This window comes from Odontesthes bonariensis, chromosome 1 (assembly GCF_027942865.1).
Source record: "Odontesthes bonariensis isolate fOdoBon6 chromosome 1, fOdoBon6.hap1, whole genome shotgun sequence".
Lineage (NCBI taxonomy): Eukaryota > Metazoa > Chordata > Actinopteri > Atheriniformes > Atherinopsidae > Odontesthes > Odontesthes bonariensis.
Window position 1 is genome coordinate 40,501,953 of NC_134506.1, and position 26,383 is coordinate 40,528,335.

The 26,383-nt window shown below is 41.9% G+C and overlaps 1 protein-coding gene across 10 annotated transcripts in view; it reads right to left on the reverse strand.

Annotated features, from left to right (window-relative positions):
• Positions 1–26,383, reverse strand: part of LOC142380994 (C-myc promoter-binding protein-like) — a 106,831-nt gene that overhangs the window by 20,670 nt on the left and 59,778 nt on the right. For 2 of the 10 annotated variants that reach the window (XM_075466887.1, XM_075466888.1), the window contains exons 13-23: positions 23,291–23,436; positions 23,043–23,081; positions 11,882–12,015; positions 9,831–9,963; positions 8,357–8,563; positions 8,102–8,230; positions 4,461–4,602; positions 2,242–2,340; positions 1,845–1,937; positions 835–954; positions 430–579 (exon numbers count right to left, since the gene is read on the reverse strand). In XM_075466887.1, coding sequence (XP_075323002.1) covers positions 430–579; positions 835–954; positions 1,845–1,937; positions 2,242–2,340; positions 4,461–4,602; positions 8,102–8,230; positions 8,357–8,563; positions 9,831–9,963; positions 11,882–12,015; positions 23,043–23,081; positions 23,291–23,436 — 1,392 coding nt within the window. The remainder of the gene's footprint in view (positions 1–429; positions 580–834; positions 955–1,844; positions 1,938–2,241; positions 2,341–4,460; positions 4,603–8,101; positions 8,231–8,356; positions 8,564–9,830; positions 9,964–11,881; positions 12,016–23,042; positions 23,082–23,290; positions 23,437–26,383) is intronic. The other 8 variants (XM_075466890.1, XM_075466894.1, XM_075466891.1 and 5 more) reach the window with 5 other exon arrangements.

Consider the following 26,383-nt stretch of genomic DNA (forward strand, 5'->3'; position numbering starts at 1 on the left):
CCCAAATTTAAACCTTATGGGCCCCAGATGGACATGCTGGCTGGGATATAAGGTTGAAATGTTTGGTTGACACGGGATCCATTAGCAGATTCTCTACAAATACGAGGCACAAGGAGGCGCTGTTGAGTCCAATTCTATCAAACTCAGATGCAGTCAACACATTACGTTATCTCAGTTATCACAGCTGTTCGTTTTTTTCTTTTGTGAGCTTTTTCCTCTCCGCTGCAACAGCAGCTGAGGCTCTCGTGAGCTTTATTCTCAGGTGCCACTTGCCATCTGACCACAAAAGACGCGGTTTCTCAGATACAGAGCTGAAATACTTTGCAATAACATTAAGCCAAAGGGTGCGTCGACTATCCGAGAGACTCTTCATGTTGAGGTCACTGCAAAAAAAGAAAACTTTTCTACGAAGCGAATGTTGTTGAATACCTGCGCTGGCGGAGCTTTTGGGTTTACAGGATGAATCATCGTACGGGTAGCTGCTGCGAACAATGCCGCGGGGTTTGAAGGAGGAATTGATCTCCATGTCCAGCTGAGGGAGGCAGTCCTTGCTTCCCTTGGCACTTTCCGTCTCTGACACTGAAACACACGGAAAGCACCATTAAAAACTGCTCTATTTTGGAACAAATAACATACACGTTACTCAACAAAATCCAGGTGAAACACGTGATTACAGTACGATACTTTGATGAGAACCAAAGAATAAGTCATCTCTGGAGGGGATGGACAGATCAGGGCAGAGGAAGGGGAAAAGACTACAGTGCTGTGGTGTTTTAGGTTCTTATTAATGAGACAGAAACGTCAGGTAAGGTCAGATCGGACAGATTTACTGACAGGAGCTGCAGTCGCTCTCCTTCTTGTCATCTTTGTCGGGGGCGGAGTCGTGGGGATTGGGGTCTCCTCTCCGGACCTCTTCTTTGGACAGGGAGTTATAGCCCAGATCCGACTGATCTCCTGGAAAACAAACACAAAAATGAAATATCCAAACAGGATCTGAAGTCTATGACAGGGAATCGACGGGTCACAGAATACAAAATAACTGCACTTTCAAACTGGTCAACTTTGAGGTTTTTACTAAACATTTTTTTAGTAGTAAAATCTGTGAATCGGTTGTTGTGAAGGGAAAAACACTATCGAGGCGTTTCTTCTTTCATCTCCACTGCTCTCTGGGGCAGAATCCTCTTTAGGGCACGCAGAGATTCACAGTTAGTGCAAAAAAAAAAGAAGCAAATGCATTTTCACAGTTGCTAATGAATTCGACTCGAGGCTGACTTTTCCATCTGTCTGTGGAACTTCTCTGGGTCTCCCGGCAACCAGCTGTCCGACGATTTGTTGTCCTCTTTCATCCTTCCCAGAAGCTCTCGTGCTGTCATCTCTAAATAAACCATGAGTCCGCACAGCTTGTAATGCAGGACGGCGTCCCCCTTGCAAATGACGGCGAGTGACAAAACTGGTTCCAACACTGTAATAATCACTGAACTTCACATCAAATTCCTTCTTGCTTGCTGTGCTACGAGCTCTCTGTGTCTTTACTGCACACAAGGCAAAGCCGCCCGCAGAGGTACCCATCTCCATGATTAAAATTATGTCCATAATCAAAAAGAATGAGCCTCTGGGCAATTACACTCAGTAATTAACGATGACAAAACACTGAGAGGAGTGAGAATAAGAGTCGAGCAGAGGAGAGAAATGAGCAGAAGACCATGTGATGGACGGAGGGAAAGACGAATCACAGAGAGAGAAACAGGAAAGAGGTTAGAAAATAAAAATGTTGCAGAACAGCTATGATGAGAGAGACAAATGAGGCCACAGAGACTGACAGGCGGAGTGATTAAGAGGTTTACCTGGGTGGAGAGTGGCTTCTCTGAGCTCAGAGCCCCCCCAGTGTGAGTGGGCCGCCACGGGCCTGGCGCCCACGCTGCCGCCCCAACGGCTGACTGCATGCAAGGGCAACACAGGCAGGGCCAGAGTGAGGGGCAGGGTTAGGGACAGAGCAGAGCAGAAACCACAGCCGCAAAACCAGGGGGGAGATGATGGATGGAGAAAAGGGACGGAAAAAAAAAACAGGCAGCGGAGGGGAAGGAGGTGTCAAAGGAGGAGGGAAACAAGGAGGAGGCCGGTCGGCGAGTGGAACAAGTAAGGAGGGAGGACAAAAAAGTTAATGAGAGAAAAGGAAAAGATGTAAAAACAAGATGGCTGCCTGTGTAAGATGGAGTCACGCAGCAAACATTTGAAGTGTACCTGTGCTAGATCTATCGTCAGTGGGGCCCTGCTCGGCCAGGTTAGTGTCGGCAGAGCTTTCCAGGCTGCCGTGACTCACAGCGTCCAGGTCGCTGCCATCTGCCCAAAAACAACACGGTGTTAAAGCAAGATGGCCGAAGCTTCTGCTCCGTGAGGATCAACTCCGAGAAAAACAGTTAATGATCCCACTGAGTCTGTGTTAGACAAACTGTACAGGTAAAAATAAATAATCATTTCAATTCAGTTTGGATGCTTTTCTTTCATTGGTGGTAGCATTCAGTCGCCCTGGGCAACAGTGGCTTACTTCCCCATCTCAAATACTTTCAGATACAGATTATCTGATTAACTATTTTTGTAATCCAGTGATTAAAAACCTCATTAAAGTGGTTTTAAGGGATAGTTCTCCAGGCTTTCTGAAGCTATTTCAAACTTTTTCACTCATTTTCAGTCCACAACACCAGGCAAGCGCCTGGTTTGCCTCGTGTGTCAGAATTTGACAAGAAACAGCCGAATCTCCTTGTGAGGATGTTTTGTTGCAAAGGAACCAATAATTTCAACTCGAGTTGTTATTAGTTTAAAACTTATTTACAGCCTCTGCAGCTTCCTGACATTTCATCAATAGGAACTTAAAATAGGCACAATAGATACACTCTAATGACTCATTAACTTCGAGAGCTCAGACAATCGGTCATGTATTATAGATGACATAGAGCTAATGACAGAGAGAAATCCTGTTGCAGTTTGTGGGTCTGCCGTGTGCACGGATGAGAGCATCTGCATGTGTACTACAGGAACTGTGACTGTGTTTCAAACTGGATCAGCACTGAACTCCGGTGAGGAACACAAAGCGCTGGCTGTTAACAGGGAGAATCTTAAAAAAGCAGGGATTAGCAGGACGGGGATTAGCATGCAGCGGGTGTGCAGGCGCTCACCGGCATGCAGGGAAGTTAAATCACACATGACCAGGCGGTTTCATAGTTTCTGCTTTTAACTCTGCAGTTCATGCTAGGATATTAAATGATAAGTTTAGATGTTCTCATGTCTTGAGGAGACTTTACCGAACTAACAATGTAAAATTAAAATAATTTTGTAGTATTTTTGTATTTCTAATAGGACTGGGCGAGATAATAACTAGTTATTATCGCGTTAACTCGTTAATTATTTAACGCTGATAAATATTTTATCGCGCATTAACGCAGGTTTTATTTATTTTTATTTTATTTTATTTTTTGGGGGGCTTTTGTGCCTTTAATGGAAAGTTCAGAGAGACAGGAAGCAGAGAGAAGGGGAACGACACGCAGGACTATAGCCTTAGTACATGGGGCACCTGCTCAATACTAATACTACTAATATCGCCTCCAATTAAACACATTTTCAGTAAAGCTGATAAGAGAATTATGGGCGGTGCTTGTTCAGGCCACATGGGGTTGACCAATCAGAGCAGAGATGGGAAATGGAGGCCTCCTTCTCTTATGGTGAGGCACACAGCAGCTAAAAAGTTGTTTCATGGGACCTTGAACAGTGGTGGATGGTTCTTACTCTTCTAATATCACCTTTAAATTATTTATTTAAATGTTTGATCATCGTCTGTGTTTCCCAACCCTGATGAATGGGTCGTCCTCAGCCTTCTGCAGAGCTTAAAGGCCTGACCCAATTATTTCAACCAGGTGTGCCGGAGCAGGGAAACATGGAAAACATGCAGGGCTATGTGCCTTGAGGACCAGGGTTGGGAAACAATGGTTTAGATTGTACATGATGATTAATCATCACCAGAGAAAGAAAACTAGAAAATATTTTTTTTTTAGCTTTTATGTAATAGTTTTTATTTCGTATTTTTTCTCCCTCTGTAAGCATAATGGTCTTTAAAGACATCAAAACCTTTTAACAGCATCCCTTAACTACAAAGAAAAAAAGAGAAATCTCAGCTGTAAATGATTGTTTTTTAATGTTTGTACATAAAAACGGTAAAAACAAAGAACAAAGCAGAGAAAGAAAATGTCTTTAAATGCTTATTCACAGCTGGTGCAGATGGGTTGTGTTACCGAATCAGACATAAATGTATCGTCAAACTAATCCTACTGTGCAGAGCTCACAGCTGTCTGAGTTTAGAATGATTATTTGAAGACATGAAAAAGGGACGTTCAAGCCAAAGCAAGGTGTTAAAACGTGACAACAAATCATTCAGGCGGGACGTGCAGGGAGTTGCTGATCACAGTTACCTGACAGAGGGCTCTGGGTGAGGGGTGCGTGTCGTCGCAGAGCCCGTTTGAACTGCGCCACTCCCAGGATGACATTTCTCAGCTTCATCCACAGGAAGTAACCTCCTCTGGTGCTGGAGGGCCACGTGCTCTCCAACACCGCCTGGAAACGAAGCAGAGGAGGAGGAGAGTGAGACGACTCCTGTGAAATGAGGCCTCGTGGATGGATTTTACATTTCAAAGAGCTCTCACTGTAAAATGTTCTTAAATTCTTCTCCGAAAACAATCGGCTAAACATGAAGTCTTTGAATCATGTGCGAATCGAAGCTACAACTTTTTATTTGAGTGAACTAAAAATGAACCAACCGCAGTTCCATCTAAAAATCGCCTTGAATGAATGTTTCATCAGAGGCATTAAGTGCAGTGGCATTAGATCCACAGATAAACTCTGCGTCAGAGAAGCTAAAGAAGGCTCCGCAGCTGTTTCACAGTCTGTGTCACCAGAGTGGACTTCAGAAACCCCCTGAAAAAAATATGGCTGATGGGCCACGAAACAGAACCGGGTTTCCTCTGCTGACTGCTGACTGACTGTATGTTGGAAGTTTTTATTTATTTATCTATTTATATATTTAATTTTTAAATATTTTTATTTATTTTAGTTTATTTATTTTTTATCATTTATTTATTTTTTATTTAGTCATTTATTATTATTATTATTAGTTAGTTGTAGTATTTTATTTTAGAATTGGTATTATTATTGTTGTTGTTACAATCAGCAATACAATCATTGTAAATATAATAATTTTTTGAGCTACTTGACTAATTTGAATTTCCCCCATTGGGGGATGAATAAAGTATTTTTCTATTCTATTCTATGTTGTTAAGGGTTATGTGTGTTTTTAAACTGAAATCAGCCACATCTTTAGGCTCCAGTGACTGCCTTTAAATCTCCAGCTGTAGCTCCTTGCTCTTTTCCTGAGAGTGAGGTAAAATATTGACATTAGAGCCATTAGATACTGAGCTTAGCACGGAATAAAGAGTGGAAGCAGAGGGAAACTGCTCACAGAGCTCAGCTCTGCACCTCCTGCCAACACGCCTGGAACTCACTGATTAACGCATCACAGCCATTTACCCCCCTGGTTCTCGCTTCAAATTCAGCATACAGATAGGAACACACAGCTAACGCTCGCTAATCAACACTCTGACAACCATCTCAGTGACAGCAAGGCTTGAAGATGCCATCATTTCAGCTAATAACCTCAGTGGAGCTCGATGGTGTCCGTTTGGCATGTTGGTCATTGAGCAGATTAAACAAGCAACATGTTTGTTTGTGAGCTTTTAATGTGACATTCTTACTCTGTCACAAGTAAAAACCCAACAGATCTGAGAGGTATACAACTTTACTTCATGAGCATTTTCATCTTATTACAAATTTCCATCGGGTAGATTGCAAGCATAGTCAATATCAAGTACAAAATGTTCTCATCAACATAGCCTCTGGCACAGACAATTCTTGCAATGAAGCTCAGATTAGCCTCCTTTCCTGCAGCATATCTGTTCACATGGACAGATACTGCGTGAACAAAGGGCCACCGATCTGTCTAACAGCCAAAATACACGTAGATCAAAACAGGATGTTGTTCAAATACTTATTCAGTGATGTGAGAGTGTGCCTTGACTAAATCTGTCTGTGCTTTCTCTTTGTTGTCACAGTAAATGTCTAAAAAATGGACGTTATATTCAGTAACATCAGAGTAAACAGGCATGTGTACACACAGGTGAAGCCTCTTTGGCGCCTTTTATCCCACCTAAGGTGCCCTCTCCTTTTAGGGAATGAGGAATAGTGGTTATATAACCATCCAAATGGCCACTAACACCTGGATAGAGGGTCAGTACAGAGGTGGCGTTTTTTACAGAAGATGTAAAGAAACATGAAAGGGCAAAAAAAAAAAGCTGCAGGCGTCCAGTGCAGCAGCAGCAGTAAATGCAGGGCTTATGTGAGTGGAGGTATCCACCAGTTCTGAGATGAAATAAGATCCTGTGACGTCTCACAGCCCAGCTGAAGAACCTTTATTGTGGCCTTGTCTCCTGACAGACTGCGCCCTCATCAGCCAATTTACTGTTACGCTCCCCGGGTTGCCAGATCAGGGACAGGTTGCAGCGACGACACAGGCATGATTCATCCTGGCATCTAGGAGTTATCGCACAGTGTCGCACGGCCTTGGAGGTAAACTGAAAATGTCACCAATGTTTCTCTTTATCTGGAAGCTGAATGTCTGCGCTGTAGTGAAGCATCTCTGCCTCCCGGGTGCAAACACACTGGAGCTATCGAGCGCAGCGCTGGACTCATTTGGATGCAATTATTTATGCTGCAGCAGTAAATCATGAATAAACAATCAACATCCGGGCTGCTTCTTATATAGGATACAGGCTGGAAAGCACAATTCACCCAAAGCACGGCTTAAGCTTCTCTGACACTGTATTCCATCAGGAGCTTGGATGACATTCAAAGTCACCTTTAGAGACCAACCAGTACAATTACAAGGTGAAATCCATAGTGGAAAGTTGATTATGAATGATCCCAGAATATGAACTTTCAGACCATGTGAGCACCTGTATTTTGGGATTATGCTGCGAACCGGTGTGAAAACCACACGGAAAAGGTCAATTTCACCGCCTGTTCTGCCTGTATCCATCGCTGCTGATATTATCCCGTTCGACAACCTTTACGGAGATGCGTTGCACATTTGGCTGTCGTGGGTCTGTTTGCGTTGAAGTCAGCAGCATGTTCTCAACAAACACACAAAACGAAACCCCGTATATGTCAGATGTTCTTATTAGCGCCGCCTGTGTAAGCAGCTCTGACCGTCCATGAGCTGCACCGCTTCTCCATCTCTAAATACGAAGCTACTCTTTGTGTAAACAGGCATTTTGCTGATATATTTATGTCATTTTGTAACCATCGCTGCTATAAATATGCTGTACTATACAGTACAGCTGTAGCGATACACTAATCTCATGATACGATACGATACCCGATATTCAGCCAACGATGCGATTCGATTTAATTCGATACGATTCGATTCAATACGATTCGATACACTTCGATACGATTCGAGTCGATTCGAGTCGATTCGATATGATACAATGTGATACGATATGATTCCATACGATACGATGCGATACAATACGATTCGATGTGATACAATGTGATACGATGTGATTCGATACGATACGATACAATACGATTCGAGTCGATTCGATGTGATACAATGTGATACGATATGATTCCATACGATACGATGCGATACAATACGATTCGATGTGATTCGATGTGATACAATGTGATACGATGTGATTCGATACGATACGATACGATACGATGCGATTCGATGCGATTCGATTCGATACACTTACACTCATTTTCTGGTGTGATTTGACATGAATCGTCGCTGATTGGACTGGTGGTCCAACCTTTGAAGCGGAAGGACAACACCGCCAGTTAAAAAACAGAAACAAACGTGAGAGCTGTGCACTTTATACAACATTTTTATTAACTAATTTATTAACAAATTTTTTTTTTTTTTTAAACGGTACTCACGGCTGAAAAATCGATAAATATCGCAGTATCAATAAATTGCTCAGCCCCACTTTACAGTTACCTTGTTGTAGTAGCCGTAGGTAATGGCGTTGGGGTGAACTCCGGCCTTCTTCATCTCGAAGAGGACCCTGACGGCCAGGACAGGCTGTCCATACTGTCCACACAGCTGCATCAGCACCCGGTAGCAGACCTGCGAATATACATGTACGACTGTTCAGACAGAAAGACGGCAAACTCTGGATGTTGGGTTAATCAGGGATGCTAAAATGTTTGAATCAGTGGTCAGCAGCTGTTTTTTGGGGAACAGCCCGTGTACCTCATCAGGGGGCTGCAACTTCTTTGCCTGCATCTTCCTGAGGACGTCGTAGGCAGTGCGAAGCGCTCGCACTTTGGAGTGGCAGACTTTGACGTATGCCGGCAGACAGATGAACCACAGGCCGTAGCAGTGACGGAGCAGGCACTTAGACCACAGCTGAGGGATGGACGAGTACTTCTTCGCTATCTTCTGGGCTGATTTGATCTCCTGCAAATGAAAAATGGATGAGGTTAATTTAATACACAATTCAGGTTTGAGGATATTTGGAATTCTCATTGGAGGTAATACAGTCTGCGAGACAAATAATCATCAATGCAACTTCCTTTTTCCATCAGCCTCGCCTCAGTGAATCATATAAATTTTCATTCATCAATGAGTCAACGTTCAAAACTCTTTAGACTTTTTAGTGTCTTCAGCAATAGTTCTGCAGGCTTTCTGAAGGTCTTTCAAAGTTATTCTTTGGACATTGGCTGCTTTTTTTTAACGTGTTTTCAGTCCAGTCCTTCTAACCGACCATTTTCAGGGGAATGCAGGGTTTTTGGTTGCTGCTGTTGTTTTTAACCCAACTAACACTGACCTGTGAATCGTTCAATTTAAATAAAAAAAGGCATATAGCTCAAGGGATGAACCAGTGTTTATCTTCAGGCTCTTTGTTACCAGCAGCCTGTCACAGAGACACATCATTTGTTCCTGTTTCTTTAGTTGCATCTATGAAAAAGAGCAAAGATAACACAGTTATGGCATATCTCAGCACGGTGTGCAGTGTGTCCTTAAAACATTTGAGGAAACTGGACAAGTGGAGGACAAAAGAAGGAGTGTCTAAAGAACTATCTACAGCAGATGAACAGGATCTGAAAGTGATGTCCTTAAGAAAGAGGAAAAAAATCCAGCAAAGACCTGACACAGGAGCTGAGAGATGCATCTGGACCTTCAGCTGATCCATCTGCTGTTGGCCCAAGCCTCATCAGAAATGGGCTCCATGGAAGGGTGGCTGTCAAGAAGCCGTTCTTAAGGAAGGGAAACAGGGAGAAAAGGCTGAGCTGTGCCAAAGGACACAAGAAGTGGGCTGAAAATCAGTGGCAGCAGGTCTGATGGAGGGATGAATCCTCCCCAGAGCCCGGAGCTCAACATTACTGAAGCAGTGTGGGATCATGTTGGCAGAGAACGCAACAAAAGGCAGCCCACATCCAAAGAAGAGCTTTGGGATGTCCTTCAAGAAGCCTGGAGAACTATTCCTGAAGACTCCTTAAAGAAAGGACAGAAAGCTCGTCTGAGAGGGTTCAGGCTGTGTTGGAGAATAAAGGAGCTCAGAGCAGATGTTCACTTTAAAGCTCTGTTTTTGGTATATCTATTTACGTTTGCACATGTTTCTATAAATTGCACCTATCAACACATTTCCTCGACCATATGGCGTCAGACATCTGCAGCACGGTGCCGTACATGTCTGACAGAATTCGGTTACTGTGGTGCTGACCTGCTTAGTGCGCCTAAACATGGGGGCGGGGCTGGTTGGACAGCTGTGCCTGGCAGCCAGGCGGGAGGAGGGCGTCCGCAGGCCCTCAACAGGGTCGAACAAGTCAAGACTCAACACGGGGAAACCATCATACCTGATGAACGACAGACACACACACACATTAGTCACAGGGGTTAGGTTGTCTGTGCATTTATTTGGTGTGATACACCATTTATACACCATAATGACATCACTAATAAAGGATGATTCCAGATGTTTTGATGTGCTAATTGAATGGAAGAAACCTTTTCTTAATAATACATGAAGCAGCAAAAGGCAGGATAAACCACATTATAATTGGTGTGAATGTTATACCAAACATGCCTTATTTAAGTAAGAAACAAACCTCAGTCACTTATTGGAAAGCCACATCTGAAACATTCCTGTTCTCCCTCATCTACATCCATACCAAGTAAGTTGTAACTACTTCAGATTTGCATGTTTACTTCACCAAGTCAAAATATTCATGTTTTGCAATCATTGTGCAAAGTGAGTGGGATAAAAAATACAGAAAACCGATGATCGATATGTTTTATTAATGGAGAAAAAAGCCTGTTAGCATGTGTATATATATATATTCTGACTGAGGAATAAATAAAAGGACAAACTCTGTTCCACATAATTCACAAAGAGCTGGGATCCTACCGTTCCTCACTCAGTTCTTAGAGAGATGAATTAACCAGCTTTTACTGCTCAGATTTGCTGCTGTTAGCTGTGAGACGATGGGTTTGGCTTTTCATTGATTTTATCTTGAGATGTTTCGTCCTTGGACGCTTGTTTTCATTTGGCTTTCTTACTTGGTTTCCTTCACATCTGTCATCCATTCGCTCCCACATTTTTTTGTTTCTCTGTCAGATTGTCTCATTGCTCAGTGCAGACATTTATTCTTCATGTCTGTGTATCTTTCTGCATAATCTTTGCTTGCTCCTTGTTTCTTTTGCCTTTTAAACCCTTTGTGCCGATCCTGTTTTGTTCTACGATTCATGCATTTTTTCATCTCATTTTGCTTGCCTCCCTGCCTCTCTGTCTGTATTTTCTGTTCTTACGACCGACTGGAATTGCAGTTTGGATTATTTGGATGATATTTCTCTATAAAATCCTGTACTTATGTCCTCTCTCGGTCTTCTACCCTGTTAGTTTTATTGAGGATGCCAAACAGCAGCTCACCTTTAAAAATATTAAACTTAATTTGAATCTCTACTCTGTAATTCAATTTAGATTGAATCCCTGACTTGCTTGAGTCTTTAGTCATTTCTGCTTTAAAAGCTTAGAAAATAAAGAAATGTACAATCTCTAACTGTAACAACTAGGTTTGGGCGAGTTAACTCGTTATTATCGCGTTAACTTGGTAATTATTTAAAGCCGATAAATATTTTATTGCGCATTAACGCACGTTTTATTATTGTAAAAGTCTGTTGAATGCATCACATTCACACATCAAACACCACGATGCATGGAGTAATAAAATAAAAATAAACTAGCAGGTAACATCAACGCTACAGGTGCTCCTCGGTCTCTGTGTGTAGCTCACAGAGCTAACCGGCGCTACTTCCTGTTTTACTTGTTTCAACATAAAAGCACGTATTTCAAAATAAATTTAAAAAAAAAAAACTCCTGCATTCACAGCCAAGTTGAATTGTCTTCTCAGCGTAGTAGTTCCAGTCTAAAATATCACTTAAAGGCAAAACACACAACTGATAGCAGCAAGTCATTCAAGGAAACAGACAGTGGAGCGAGGCTTCTACATAAAAACTACAGAAAGATGCTGATGTTAAAAGTGTGTTTGCACAACAAATGTTATGGCACTTTCATTCATATGGCAGCACATTTAAAATAAAACTAAATGCTAAAAGCTATACGCTACTTTTGGATTCATTTTTGGATTTTGCGTACAAATGCGATTAATCGTGATTAATCAGGGAAATCATGTGATTAATTAGATTAAACATTTTAATCGTTGCCCAGCCCTAGTGACAACTTTGAAATGGCCCTTCCAGCGGGCCGGTTTTCACCTGTAACACAGCGGGTATTCCTCCCCCTCGGGCAGAGGAGGCAGCTCCGGAGGTGTGATGAAGACTGTGTGTTCACTGCGCTGGGATTCATCAATCTCTATCAGCCTGGTCTCCTCCGGCCTGTCGCTGTCCACCTGCCGAACAGAGAGCACCAACATGAAGAGAGATGTCCGAGTCCGGTGCTGTGACCCTTCATCTATCACAGTTGAGTCTGCTATCGTGCATCTGTGAACATCCCCATAAATCTGGTCAAAATGCAGCGTGTTAAATATTTCAGTGTTGGCACAGAACACACACAAAAAAACACCTTTTAAAACAGAAAAAAAGTGTCTAAACTGAAGTAAAAGTTCAGAACAATGTGGATGCTGCTGCCCTGATACATTCCTACCTCTGCAGCCTCCTCTTGTCATGTCCATTAGGTTTTTGCAATGATTTTAGTTCCTGTTTAGTTTTTAGTTTTATCAGTTTTTTAAGTTTCTCATGTCTTGGTTTTTAGTTTTCAAGCTCATTTTTAGTATTTAGTTTAGCCATGTTTTCCCCACAGTTTCTGTTGCTTTGCCATCACCTTCATTCACTTCACCTGTTTTTCCCCTCAGCTGCACTCACTCACCTATCACTCAGTCAGTATTTAGTTTCCAGGTTTCCTCATTGAGTTTGCCAGATCCTACCCGTCAATATCCCTCATGCCATGCCGCGACCCCACATCAAAGTTAAGTATTTTTTTTTCCATGTTACGTCAAGTCTTTTATTTTGTTTTGTCTCAAGTTTTTATTCCACAGTTTAGTTTTTTTGTCATCCAGCTCAGCCGCGCCCTTTGTTTGAACTTTGTTTTTGTGAAATAAAACTCAGTTTGCTTTCAACTTCTCTCGAGTCCGCATGCGTGTCCTACCACCCCACCCAAACTTGACACCTCTGACACAACTGGCATTCATATAATGTACAACACACCTGAGTAAAGAGCATGGGGGCATAAAAACACCTTCACAACCACCACAGCTTCAGAATTGATGATGGAGAGGAAATTCAAGACGGGACAAAGACCACGCCTCCCCCTTAGGAGGAAAAATTTATCACCCGGGTCAGAAAATCTGCATGAAATGAATGCGGCCCCGAAACCAGGAGGAAATCCCCTATTAAAGGGACTTCAGGTGGGCCACAGGGAGTTAGGGTCATCTGTAAGGGTCAGTGAGGGTCCTTCTGCTGCCCGGATATTTGTATTAATGCAGACCGAGCAGGCTGATTAACACACGTGCTCGTATCAGTCTCCATTCAGAGAAATAACTCACCAGACACTGAGCAGAAAAACAACATGGACACGGGAAGTTTAGGCACAGCTGCCCTCCCAAAGACAGCAGAAACGGGACAAACAGTTTAAAACTATGGACGCACACAGCGTCCACACGCAGTTCTGTCATGTTTTAGGGCAGCTTTGGGGCCGTTTTCCACGCTACATATCCACAGAAACGTAACTGATACTCGGAGTCTTGCCGTTACTCCCGTCTGGTATGTTAAAGCAAACAGCCACAACCACATCGTCTCTATGGAGACGAGCCCAGCCAGCAGCAGCTAAAGGCAGACCGTACAGAATAGTCATAAATAACCGAGGTGAGACCCGGGAGGAGTTTGTGGTGGTGGATTTATCTCGGGAGACAACTGGTCTTCTTGCTGCTTTCTCTCCGTGTTTCTTCAGAGTTTATTTCAATGTCTCTTCCCTCATCTGTAATGCTGCTACCCTCTGTGTTTTCTGTGAAACAACAAGTGAATATGTTCTTTCTTTTTTCTGGTTTACTGTTTTCTACTGAGGGGAAATGTTTGAAAGCTGAAATAGAGGCTCAGTCTGTCTTTAAACCAGCTGTTTGATGACAGGAAACTACTCCTGTGCATCTGAAACATCTGTATAAAAATGATATAACCTATTACACGGCTGTTACCAGATACAAGATCAGCGACTACGACAGCAGCTGGAGACAATAATTACATTTAAAGTTCTTGTCTTGAGATCCCTAGATTATTACTTTGTCATCCTGAGATAATAAAGCTTGTTTTCATTTATTTAGTTTTATTTTCCTTTGCTTTACATGATATAAATTAAGCTGCTACCAGGAAAGGAACGTTTGACCTATTGTTTGTTTAATTTGACTTCAGTTTTTTACTGATGTAACAACCGACCAATAAGTCAAGGTGTCAATGTGTGCGCTGCAGTTATCATTAATACACTGCGTCATCTAAAAGGTCGGGCTTGACCGCCGTCTGTCTCTCTGTTTCAGCCTGCAGCTGCTCAAAGCCGAAGATGCACGATTAAATAATTACATCAAGATAACATTTTTATATACACTGCGCTCCCCTTAAAGATGCCTTGAATACAAACTCTACAAGCCCGACTTTGTCACAGAGTCCCGGGCGAATGGTTTTGAGGACCCAAATGAGGATAGCAGCAGGCCAGAGGCAACGAATGAGGAACTAAAATATTTATTGAAAGAATATACAAAAAGCGCGATGGAGCTGGAAAAACCCAGAAATAAATTAAAGGTACAAAAACAAGACAAAACCTGAGCAGCAAAGAAACCAGAAAATAGGAATGAAGACGTGGCAGAAACCGTCAGAAACGACAAGGATCCGACAACGAGTGAGCTGAACAAGGGAGTATATATATATATATATATATATATATATATATATATATATATATATATATGAATATATACATACACATATATATAATAATAAATAATAATAACTTGGACTTATATAGCGCCTTTCAGGGTACCCAAGGTCGCTTAACAAGAGAAAAGAAGGGGGAGGGTAGGGCCGGGGGGGTGGGTTTAAGAAGAGTAGGACATGGAGAAGAGATGTGTTTTTAGATTCTTTTTGAACTGTAGTAGAGAGGGGGCAGAACGGATGTGAGGTAGCAGATTGTTCCACAGGGTAGGGGCAGTTGAACAGAAGGCCCTATCTCCATATGTTTTTAGTCTGGTGCGAGGAACAGAAGGTAGGTCCTTGTCTGAGGAGCGCAGAAGCCGCGACTGGGAGTAGGGGTGGAGGAGATCAGGGATGTGCTTAGGTGCGAGTGAGTGGAGAGATTTGTAGGTCAAGAGAAGGATTTTATAGGTGAGGCGTGCTTTGACTGGGAGCCAGTGAAGTTGCTTTAGGATGGGGGTGATGTGCTGCCAGGGCTCGGTGTGAGTTAGCACCCTGGCAGCTGAGTTTTGAACATACTGCAACCTGTCGAGGGCCTTACTGGGTAGCCCAGACAGGACACCACTGCAGTAGTCCAGACGGGAGGAGATAAATGAGTGGATGAGGGTCTCTGTTACTGAGGATGAGGGCCGGAGTCTTGAAATGTTTCTGAGGTGAAAAAAGGCACCGGACCGAAAATGAAAGGGTGGAGTCCAGGATGACACCCAGGTTCCGTACCTCTGGGTGATGGAGAGATGGAACAGCCATCCATGACCAGGGCCAGATCACCAACCTTCTTAAAGGGATAGTTCGCCTCTTTTGACATGAAGCTGTATGACATCCCATATCAGCAATATCATTCATGAACATTTTCTTAACCCCTGCTGCGTCCTGTGAGCCGAGTTCCAGCCTCGTTTTGGTGTTGATGAAAGTAGTCCGGCTAGTTGGCTGGGGTCCCGAAAATAAAGCATTTTGCTTCTCAAAACAATATGCGTTCAAAAGAGTAATTCATTTGCATCACAAAATCGTTCTCCAGGAAAAAGTCAGACCTCACAATCGCTTGGCGCTATTTTCTCTCCCTTCATATCACTGCCTGCTGTGTAGACCGAGCAGCAAACACCATAAAAGGTGCGGCTATCGACAGGTGGCTGAACGCATTGATATGAAGGGAGGCAAAAATAGCGCCTACCTTCGTCAACGCCAAAACGAGGCTGGAACTCGGCTCACAGGACGCAGCAGGGGGTAAGAAGATGTGCATAAATGATATGGCTAATATGGGATGTCATACAGCTTCATGTCAAAAGAGGCGAACTATCCCTTCAAGCAGTGGTGCCGGGGCCACCAGCATGAGCTCCGTTTTGCTGCTGTTAAGTTTGAGGAGGTTAGAGGTCAACCAAGCTTTGATTTGCTGCAGGCAGTTGTTGAGAGGAGGGGTTTGTGCTGATGTACATCTGAGTGTCATCAGCATAGCAGTGAAAACTGAGTCCATGGTTACGGATAATTTGTCCTAGGGGGAGCATGTAGATGGTGAAGAGAATATATGTATATACATACATATCTATATATGTATATGTATATAGGGGGACTAATGTGGAAGTGGTTGCAGCTGTGGCTGATAGAGTGGAGACAGGAGAGGAAGGTGGAGCTGAGGACCAAACAGGGGGAACTGAGGAGAACTAGAAGTAATGACCAGAACATTGAACCACAAGATTAAGAAATGATTATAACAGAGAAAAGACTTGGAAAATACAAAGAAAATCCAAATAATCTACCAGCTAAGAACACCAAAACAGAGTAAGTCAAAGAGCTATGAAACAATTAAACCAGGGAAAAAGACAGAGACCAGCTCTCCTGGTGACGAGCAAACCGAAAACAGTGAGCGTTAAATAGGCCGAGGTGTTTCCAGGATTGACTGAAATTAGATTAAAAGTTCTGTTGAGGTCTGCGTGTGCACGTTTACAAAGGTGGGAGACGATAAAAGGCTTTGACAGACATAAGTAATTCAAACTGGGAGAAGATTTATTCATGCATAAAGGATAAATCAATAGGTTAATTGTCCAGTCGGAGTGGAGACTATAAAAGCACATTTCTACCTCGAGGGAGCAGAGTTAGTGTCAGCTGCAACTTCATTCTGCTGCATGTATTTGTCATTTCACACTAAATGCATGAAACACTTATTTCGACCTCTAAATTACTCCCAAAAAAAAAAAAAGATTTTTTTATGAACCTGCCAGGATGATCCATTAGGTTTATAGCAGATTAGCCAGTCACTGTACCACATCATTACATCAGTGTGCTACAAGCATAAATCAGCAGGATAGCAGCCACTGCCCTGAAGGCTATGAGAACTAAGTCTCCAGCAGTCAATCAGCGTGTCTCTGATCCATGGCAGTTACAAGCCTCCAATCACCTCGGCAGGGGCATTAAATTACAGCAACGCTGACTTCCTCCAGTGATGCTTTCCAGTAGCTTCTGGTGGGAAAGAGTGCTGAGATGATGAAAAGAAAACATACGGGGTTTGCAAAGTAAGAGCAACTGGTCTTATCTGCTATTTTCGTCAGTCACGTTTAGATTTAATGGGCAAAAAGAGGCTGGGAGGGTGTTATCAGAGGAGGAATGGGAGAAGGTAAATGAAGGACAATGGAAAACAACGTGTATGGTTGGAAGAACATCGTAAGATCCTTTATTACACCAGCACAACAGAAATCTCGAGATACAAGATGCTGGAGACTTTGTGGGGAAAACAACGCCAATCATTTCCATATCTTTTGGGGATGCCCTTGTGTTATATCTTATTGGCACGAGCTTAAGAAGAATATGGGAAAAATTCTGAAAGTGAAACTTCCATTTATGTTTGAAGTTTTATATTTTGGGAAAAGAGATCCAGGAAATTACAAGGTCAGGAGGAAAATACATATTTCAAATAATGTTGGTGGCAGCTAAAAAAGCCATCACCAGGAAATGGCTGAAAACAGACGCACCTACAATGGAGGATTGGGTTGAGATAATGCTCAATATTTATAGGATGGAGAAGCTGACTTTTTTTAGACTGGACTACAAACAGATACCTTTAAGAATCACTGGGAAAACTGGGTTGATTTTGTGTCTTCATTGAGAGCAGAATTTGTGCAGTAAAGACATTGGCTGTGTTCGAAACCGCATACTACATACTACATACTTCCATACTCATCAATCAGACAGTATGCAGAGCATTTACCCACAATGCATTTCGCTCCTGCCCGAGCCGAAATCAGCCGGCCTGAAGCTGATATCACTTCAGCTCTAAACTCTGTAAACTTTAGCAACATTTGAAACATTTTCAGGTGAGAAAGTAGTCGTTTAGATCCCCAACGTGTTGAAAACCTGACAAAATACCGGCTATTTACAATTTTGTTCCCACAAATTCGGCGCTAATGAAGCTAGCCGCAGTGAGCAACGCACTTCCGGTTATTTTCACAAAATAAAATACCCGTTGCCTTTTATCATAGGGAAAGCCATTACGATACAATTGGTGCTTTTGTTTTGAAAACAGGAAGTGAACCTACCCTCGTTGTAGCTAGCTTGAAACTGCCGTTTTGACAGGAAATGAGGATCGGCGACGTCACGTTACATTGCATCTTGGGTAGTTTGAGTATGAGTAGTAACCTCAACATACCCAAATTAAGTATGCATCCGGGGAAAAAAGTCAGTAGGAGTAGTAGGAGTAGTAGGAGAAGTATGCGGTTTCGAACACAGCCAATGTGAAGTGTAGATTATGTATCCCTTTGGTTCAGGCTACAAACTTGTTCATATGTTTATTTGTTATGTTCATGAAAAAAAGGACAGGAGTGGAAGACTGTTTTACTCTACTGTAACTTTATTTGAGAATATATGTCTATCTATGTCTCTGCTCCATGGTGGAGGAATATGGGTTATGTTCTATACGGGTGGAAAAATGTATATGGAAATTGTTGATGGAATATTGATATATGGAATCAATTAAAAAAAAAAGATTTAATGGAGAAAATTTTACAATTTCACGATAGCTACATGTTGGTGGGGCAGCCAGATAAGGCACGAAATGAGTCGTGCAGGAGGAGGTCTGAGCTTTTTAGTGGATCTGAAAAAATAAACAATCACACTGGCAAGTACTTAGTGACAGGTTTTAGTGCTCCAGGCTCTGATTCATTCATGTGGAACAGACGGGAGGTGAGGCGCTAGCTTAAAGTTCATCATTTAGTCGGTTGGTAATTAAAACACAGCCTCGGTGAAAGCTGTGGACTGTGGGAGTCTCGCTGCTCTTTGGGGCATTTCAAAGATGGCTTTACTCTTTGTAAGATGAAGCACATCAAAGCCGTGGGATGATGCTCCGTGATGCGTCACCGAATTCACTTTCAAACACGATGCTGAACGTACGGGAGAATGCAGACAGCCTCTGCAAAGACTCTGCAATCACACTTAGATCCGGTGGAAGTGGAGCAACCACTCAGACATTCTGCTCCACAGACAGATCCACTTTCACTTCCTGATGAAGTGATCTCAGACAATATCAGACAATGCATGCCCTCCATTGTGTTCTGGGTCTGCCCCCCCCCCCCTCTTTGACAGGCACTAAAAATGTTCACAATCAGATCCATATCGAGCAAGAACGTGAAGTGGCTGCAGTGTAATAAGTCAGAGTGCTTGTATTTGGAACCGATGGGCTCAGATTGTTATTTTACGAGTCTGAGAACATTATGGAAAGGGCAGCGTTAAAGAAAGGACTATTCACAGCAAGACTACAGAAAACAGACATGTTTGATAAAAGATGGTCATTATTAGTACAGGCAATGCTGGGACTCTAGTTACCTCTATATTCTTGTTTTTCTTTTTCTTCTTTTTTATATATATATATATATCTTTTTTATTAATTACAGGAGAGTAAGTTCTTTCTTTTTCTTTTTGTATTGTTGTTGCTCTCACCTGTAAATTACTCGTACTTTGTATGGTTGTTTTTCTCACTTGTAAAGTACTCATATTAACGCAGAATGCTCGTTAGGGCATATAGAGCGAAGAAGAAGAGGATTGGATTAGCGGAAATATGACGTAAAGGTGCAAAACAGTGACTGCAATTTCCAAAGATCTAATCACTGGAAGAAAAAAAAAAGAGAGAGAAAGGACTTTTAAAGAACTTTAAGCAAGTATAACTGCATATAATATACACCCCCTCTGTGTTTGTTGAGTTTGTGTTTGTATGTATCTATATGTCAAATAAAAAATCAGATGTAAAAAAAAAAAGAAAGGACTATTTCTTTTACTTTCAACTTGTCCTTTCTTAGTTGTGTCATCCCAAATTTTTTCTTTAAAAGCAGCAAAAGAAAAGGAACAAACTGAATAAGGATGAACTACGGAACTCTGTCAAGGATAAGACAGTTTCTGGTAAACTTAGAGCATGATTCATAGCAAGAGTAAGCTTATAACACTAATAATACCCTTTAACACGAAGACATCCATGAGCATTTAAAAGAACTGGGTGAGGGATTAGGAAGGAAATGAGAAATACTGTACATCAGGACCACGACCAATCACTGTGGTCGGTGGTGGCGCTAACACACCGTGTATTAACAACTCTGAGCAGGTGCACGGCAGGCCACAGCATGAAGTGAGCTAAAAGAAAAAGTGACATGACAGCTCCTGATCTGTATCTCTGAGGAAACTGACTGTCTGAGAGGCCAATCTTTCCTTTTAATCTTTATAAAACACGGGGATTCCCCAGAGGGAGTTATGCACATGAAGCCAAAGCTTTTACTATTGGCTTTGTGGCTTTTGTGGAATTTTTTTCGGACTTTGGGTTTTGTATTTCAGGTCCTGCTTTCAGTTTTCTTGTCAGTTATTCAGTTATTCAGTTTTTAGGCTTTATGCTCTTTGTATTTGTCTTGTTTTGACTCGTCCTTCACTCATAGTTACTCCTTGGTTCCTGCTCGTAGTTTGATTTTGTGTCTCTGCCATCATCTCTCTCACGTTCTCCCTCAGTCCTCATGTTGGGATCATTCGCTCCTCTCATTCACCTGTATCCACCTCCCTCAGCTGCTTCCATTCACTAACCGCTCCTCCTCAGTAATTAAGCTCCCTGCTCGTCCTTTGTCCTTGACAGATCCTCGCCGTTACAACCTTCTGTTCCACTCGAGCCCTGGTCTGCTGCTGAGTTCTGGCAGCATAGTTTGGTCTTTGTGTATTTCCAGCTCTGCCATTCGACTTCCTGCCTTTTTCCGTGCTTGCATTTGGGTCCTTCATCTGTTTCCAGATACTGTTTCACAACATCAACCTGCCAATACTTCCAAAGCTTTAGCGATCCCAGCCAAGAAGCATTCCAGCACATCGCAACCCATGAAAACTTTTACAGTTTGTGTGAAGAACAGACTAAATAAATTCAGCTGCTCCCGGACAGTCGAACAAAGCCAGCTGACATCGTCACCATAGAGCAATTCTTTTTTGTCGGAAATAAAGTGTGTGTTTGGAAAGCATCTTCTCTTATATTATCCTTTGTGGCACCGAATCAAAGCCCCTGATGCTAACACGTCATGATGAAAGTTAGCTGTAAATCGTTTCATTTATCAGGCTGTTAGAGACTCTATTCAGAGTAAGATAGCATTCAGAATCAGAATGTAAACTAACAGGAGCACCACGACCCAATAATGAACAATCTAATACACATACGGGTCTACAAACACCTAAATACTTCAATGTTTTAGATGTTCTAACTAAGACTGGCCAAGAAATCTGTTTCCATCAATGGCAGCTTAATTAATACACCTGCTGGGGTTATTTATTTATGCACAACCTACAATTATTTGGCCTTTGATGTTTGTATTTAAGCAGCTTTTAAAAATGAATCTGTTTAATGCGCTGCTATTATTTAGACTTCAACTTGTGCCCGTACTGGATTTAATTAGTTTCTTCACCAACCTCAGGGATCGATGCACTTTAACCTTATCTTTCTGTGTTGGATTGCTGTGTGTGGGCTGAGCAGCCCGGTGTGCTTTCTCCACAAGAGAACAGATAATGTAAGGCAGCACATAAAGACAGCCTGACGGGTTTAATCACTCATGACGCTGATGCACAAAGGGCACAGGGAGAGATCTGAGTCCCAGAGCGGGTCTGGGAACACAGAAAAGGGGAGGATATGGATGCTGGCCTCCAGATTCCCTTCCACTATATCTCAATTACAGTCAGAAAATGAGAACACATACTCACAAAAGCAACCGAAGCACAGCTAAGGCTATTTCAGAGTTGGCTGCAAATGTCACCTGCAAAAAGCTGCGACCCACAGACGTGACTTGGGGGAAAAGAGCGGCTGCACGGACACACAAAGCGGGTCCAAAAGAGGAATAAAGGCTTCATACTGTCACGGTGAAAGAAATTAACTGAACGAAACCTAAACTTCTGGCTCTGTTAGCGCTTCAAAAATCACTGAGGTGCAAAAAAAACAAAAATCTGAGCGTGTGAATCTTCTATAAAATGGTGGTTTCACTATTTCAGCAGGATCTAAAGCATACAATGAATATTCAAATGATCTTAATAAATGCAAAAAAAAAAACTAGAAAGCTAGAAAAACTAGAGAGCTGCAAGCAGCCTTGAGCGGGACCGAGATGTGTGCACGTTGCGGCATGCGCTGGACGCCGTAGTCACGCAGCTCCGCCCACACACGATACCCTCTGCGTATGTACGAGGTCGTCAGGGTGGACGTGTGTGCCGAGTTTCATGACTTTGCGCTGATGATAAGACTTTCAAATCACAAACGTCATCACATGATTTTCACCGCCTGGCCACGCCCACACCGTTCAGTGTTTGGAAAAGTTTCACAAGATTTTTTTCCCCCCATGTCTTAAGAGTAACCTGGCCAAGTTTGAAGTCTGTAGCATTAAATCTGTAGGACGAGTTCGATCATATGCAGACGTGGAATCGGGCAAAAATGGCACCAAAACGCACCTTACATCCAAAATGGCCGCCTTCCTCTGGACATGGGACCATGGCGGCATGAGACTTTTTTGTGCGTCTGGGCATGATGAATGAGTGTACCGAATTTCGTCGTCCTACGCGAAACTAAGCCCAATGCGGGGACCATTTTTAAGCATCGTAGGGGGCGCTACAGAGTCAATGAGCGACTCCCAAACATATTTAAAGTTTAGATTTTTTCATGTCGTCGACTGGCAGGTGGCGTTTTCAAAATTTCATGAGTTTTCGAGCACCTTTTGCAAAGAATAAGAATAACTCCTACAGATACAATAGGGTCCTTGCAGTTTCACTGCTCGGTCCCTAACAAGGAAGGTGATACAGCTTGGATCTAACAGGAAGTAAGAAATTACACAACCAGGAATGGATGTGAAAACAGGAAATGTTAAACTAAAGCTGCTGTGGTGGAGGCTTCTCTGAAGCCATGCTACTTTCATGCTACTATATAATACATTGTATTGTGCATCTGGAAGCTAGATGTACCCAGAGCAGGTAATGACGATGACAGACTTACCTTGCCTCCTTTGTCTGCACTCCGTTCTGAGTTGTAAAGCTGCTCTCAAAAGGAGGCAGAAGGGAAAACAGAGAGAGAAACTCAAGAAATTGGAAGCAGACGGCAGCAGAAGCATGTTAAGCTGAAGACAAAAGAGGCTCCACAGAGGAGAGCTATAATAATATCACAGAGGAGGTCTGATGAGTTACTGGAACTGAACTTCATCAAAACAGGGAAATAAATTACACAACATTGAATTTTAGACTCACTTTGTCCACGCAGTCGTCAAAGAAGGCCAGGCTGGCGTCTTTGTCGCTGACGAAGGAGCACTCCTCGATGAAGCGGATGAACATCTGGGTCTTCGTCATCAGAGAGTAGAACTTCTGGTGTGAGCGGTCGCGACTCTTCAAGAACCCTGAGGACAGAAAGGTTTTACGTTAGCCTTTAAAAAAACAAAACAAAGCGAAGGATCTTCAGAAATGTAAATATCAGAAATAACTTAAAGGTGATTTAAGGTATTTTTACACAGCTCAGCTGATTCCATCCACTGAGAGAAATATTAGGCATTCACAGGAGCAATTAACAGACTTTTCCTACAAAAAAGTGTGTGATTTTGTGGTTACGGACTCCCTCATTCAATAAAAGGCCATGAATACGTTGTATAACTTCCATTTGTCTTGGTTTGGATAATGCATGCCACAGTGTTATTAGCGTAATGGCCTATTTGGGATGAGCAGCAACATTGTGCAAAGCTTCCTTAATAGATGCTGAAAGCAGCTGATCCGAGTAATAAGCCACTGCTGTAAAGATGGGGGGGGGGCAGGATGAACGGCTGCTGGATCCCAGCTCAGGGGTGGAAGCCAAATGCTTCCTGCAGCTGATAAATATTTGAATCCAGACAGAGGCCATCGGTTAATTCTCTCTTTCTTTTTTTTAATTGATGGTTTTTTCAGACAGATGCAAAAAACTAACTGTTACATTATTACAGTTACATGGTAAGAATAAGCAAACAATGTTTTCTTTTTCAGTATCTGCCCAGTCTTTTTTTTTCTTTACAAGCAAACATAAATAAAACAAAAAAACAAAACTACAGTCCAGCAACAACATACACATCAAGCCAGACTTACAACACAAAGCCTAGATCAACAAAACAAAAAAACAAAAACACAACCCTAGGAAGTCTACATAGCATACATATCCTGTACCTGCAAAAATATATATATATTTTTTTTCATATATTTCATGTATTTATTTAATTTTTTGAGTTTTTCTCAAATTGATTTTTTATTTTTTTTTTATTTGTTTATTTAGTCATTTATTATTATTATTAGTTAGTAGTAGTATTTTTTACTAGAATTTGGTAATATTATTGTTGTTGTTAATACAATCATTGTAAATATTTAAAAAAAATGTTGAGCTACTTGACTAATTAGAATTCCCCCCATTGGGGGATAAATAAAGTATTTTTCTACTCTATTCTTCTATTCTATATATATATATATATATATATATGCAGAGGTAGATAGTGTCATCCTTACATATCCTGTGGTTGGGCTAGGAATGGGCCCCATGCTTCATTAAATAGATCTTCCCTCCCAGCCACTCTATAAGTGCTCATAGCGTGCCATTGAGCTTAGAACCTCTATCCACTCCTTAAAAGTGGACAAAATGGGAGATTTCCAGTGGCGTAAAGTTATCCTACACCCTGTTATCATAGCTAAAGGACACCATGATTTTCGGCGTTTTGACATTTGAATATTATTTGGAAGCAGTCCCAAAACACACAATGAAGGGTTCTTGGTCAAGTGCGTACCAAACATCTTATTCAGGAACAAAATGATTGCATTCCACATGTCACTAGTTTTGTCACACTCGTATAACATATGCACCAGAGTACCTTTGGCCATCGGTTAATTCTCAACAAAAACACATCTCTGCAGTTTCCCTGTGCGATTTTTTTTAATGACCGCTTTGCAGTAAGTACCGAAAGACATTAGGAGCCTGTAGAGGGGCTAATAATGGCCGCTTTGCGCACGATCGACACAGTCACGGCTTTTCTCTGTTCTGGCGCCCCGATGGTGGAGTCGCTGCCCATCTTTCGCCGCAGGCTGAAAACCCATCTCTTCAGGAAACACCACCCAGATCCGCCCTCTTAGGACATCACCTGCTTCCTCCCAGCTTCTTACGCACTTATTTGTTTCCTAAATTGTCTTTGTTTTCTAAATTGTCTTCCCATTTGTCTCGGTACCTAACTTACCGCACTTACTCTGCACTAGTTATGCTCTTAGCTGTTTGGTTTTGGAAGGAAATGCACTTCTGATTTCTTGTGATCTGAAGTTCTTTTGCCTACCGATGTGGAACACACTTATTGTGAAAAATGACCGTAATGTAATGTAATGTAATGTAATAAACGAGTGCTCCGTGGTCGTGTTGCCTGCTTCTCTTTGCTTTGCACCCTTACCAGAACACAATCGGTTACTAACAATAAGATAAAATGCTGATACTGAAAAATCCAAAGAGTACAACACATGTTTGTTTAGCCCCTTCGCATTCTGGGAGAATTTGCCCAAAAAATAAAGTAAATTCTGAGGATAAATGCTCTGTTTTTAAGTGAATGCTTTTATCTATTTATTTCTAAACTGTGAGAATCATTAACGGCAGTTGACGGCTTGATGTGTCACCCAGTTCTAATTTCACAACTGCATTGTTGCACTTTGATGTACATATTATTTTATTTTATTTTATTTTATTTTATTTTATTTTATTTTATTTTATTTTATTTTATTTTTATTTTTACTGTATGTACGCTGCTACTGCAAAGCAATTTCCCAGCTGGGATGAATAAAGTAGTTCTGAAAAGAAGAGTCGCCGGGTCCCCGCCCTCAGCCCGCCACCATCGCTCATCGTGATGTCAGGAAATGAAGTGGAACGACCAAACACTGTTTCACTCAACAGGTTTTGATGCACATTTCAAAGCAGGTTGATGGGAAATTAGGTCGGGGCAATGAATCGATTTCAATCGTTTTAAAATAGAGTTTTAAGGAAGATGGATTTTCTCTTTAACGCAGCCGAGGTACCGTTTATCTGTCCAAATGTTCCGTTTGATCTTAGTTATGTTCACAAGTGGGAAGATTATCTATTTTTGTGATAGCATGTCGAATAATAGTGTAATAAAAAAGCAGACGCTACTCTTTTATTTCCGATATCGAAGTGAATTTGAAGGTTGTATTAAGGTATATTTTCAAAAAGATTACATCCCATTTTTTTATTTTGATTGGGAACTTCCGTTGAACTTATTAGTCGCAGAAGGGAAAAATTATATGTTTCTTTTTCTTTATTGTTAGAATTAAAGAATAAAGAAT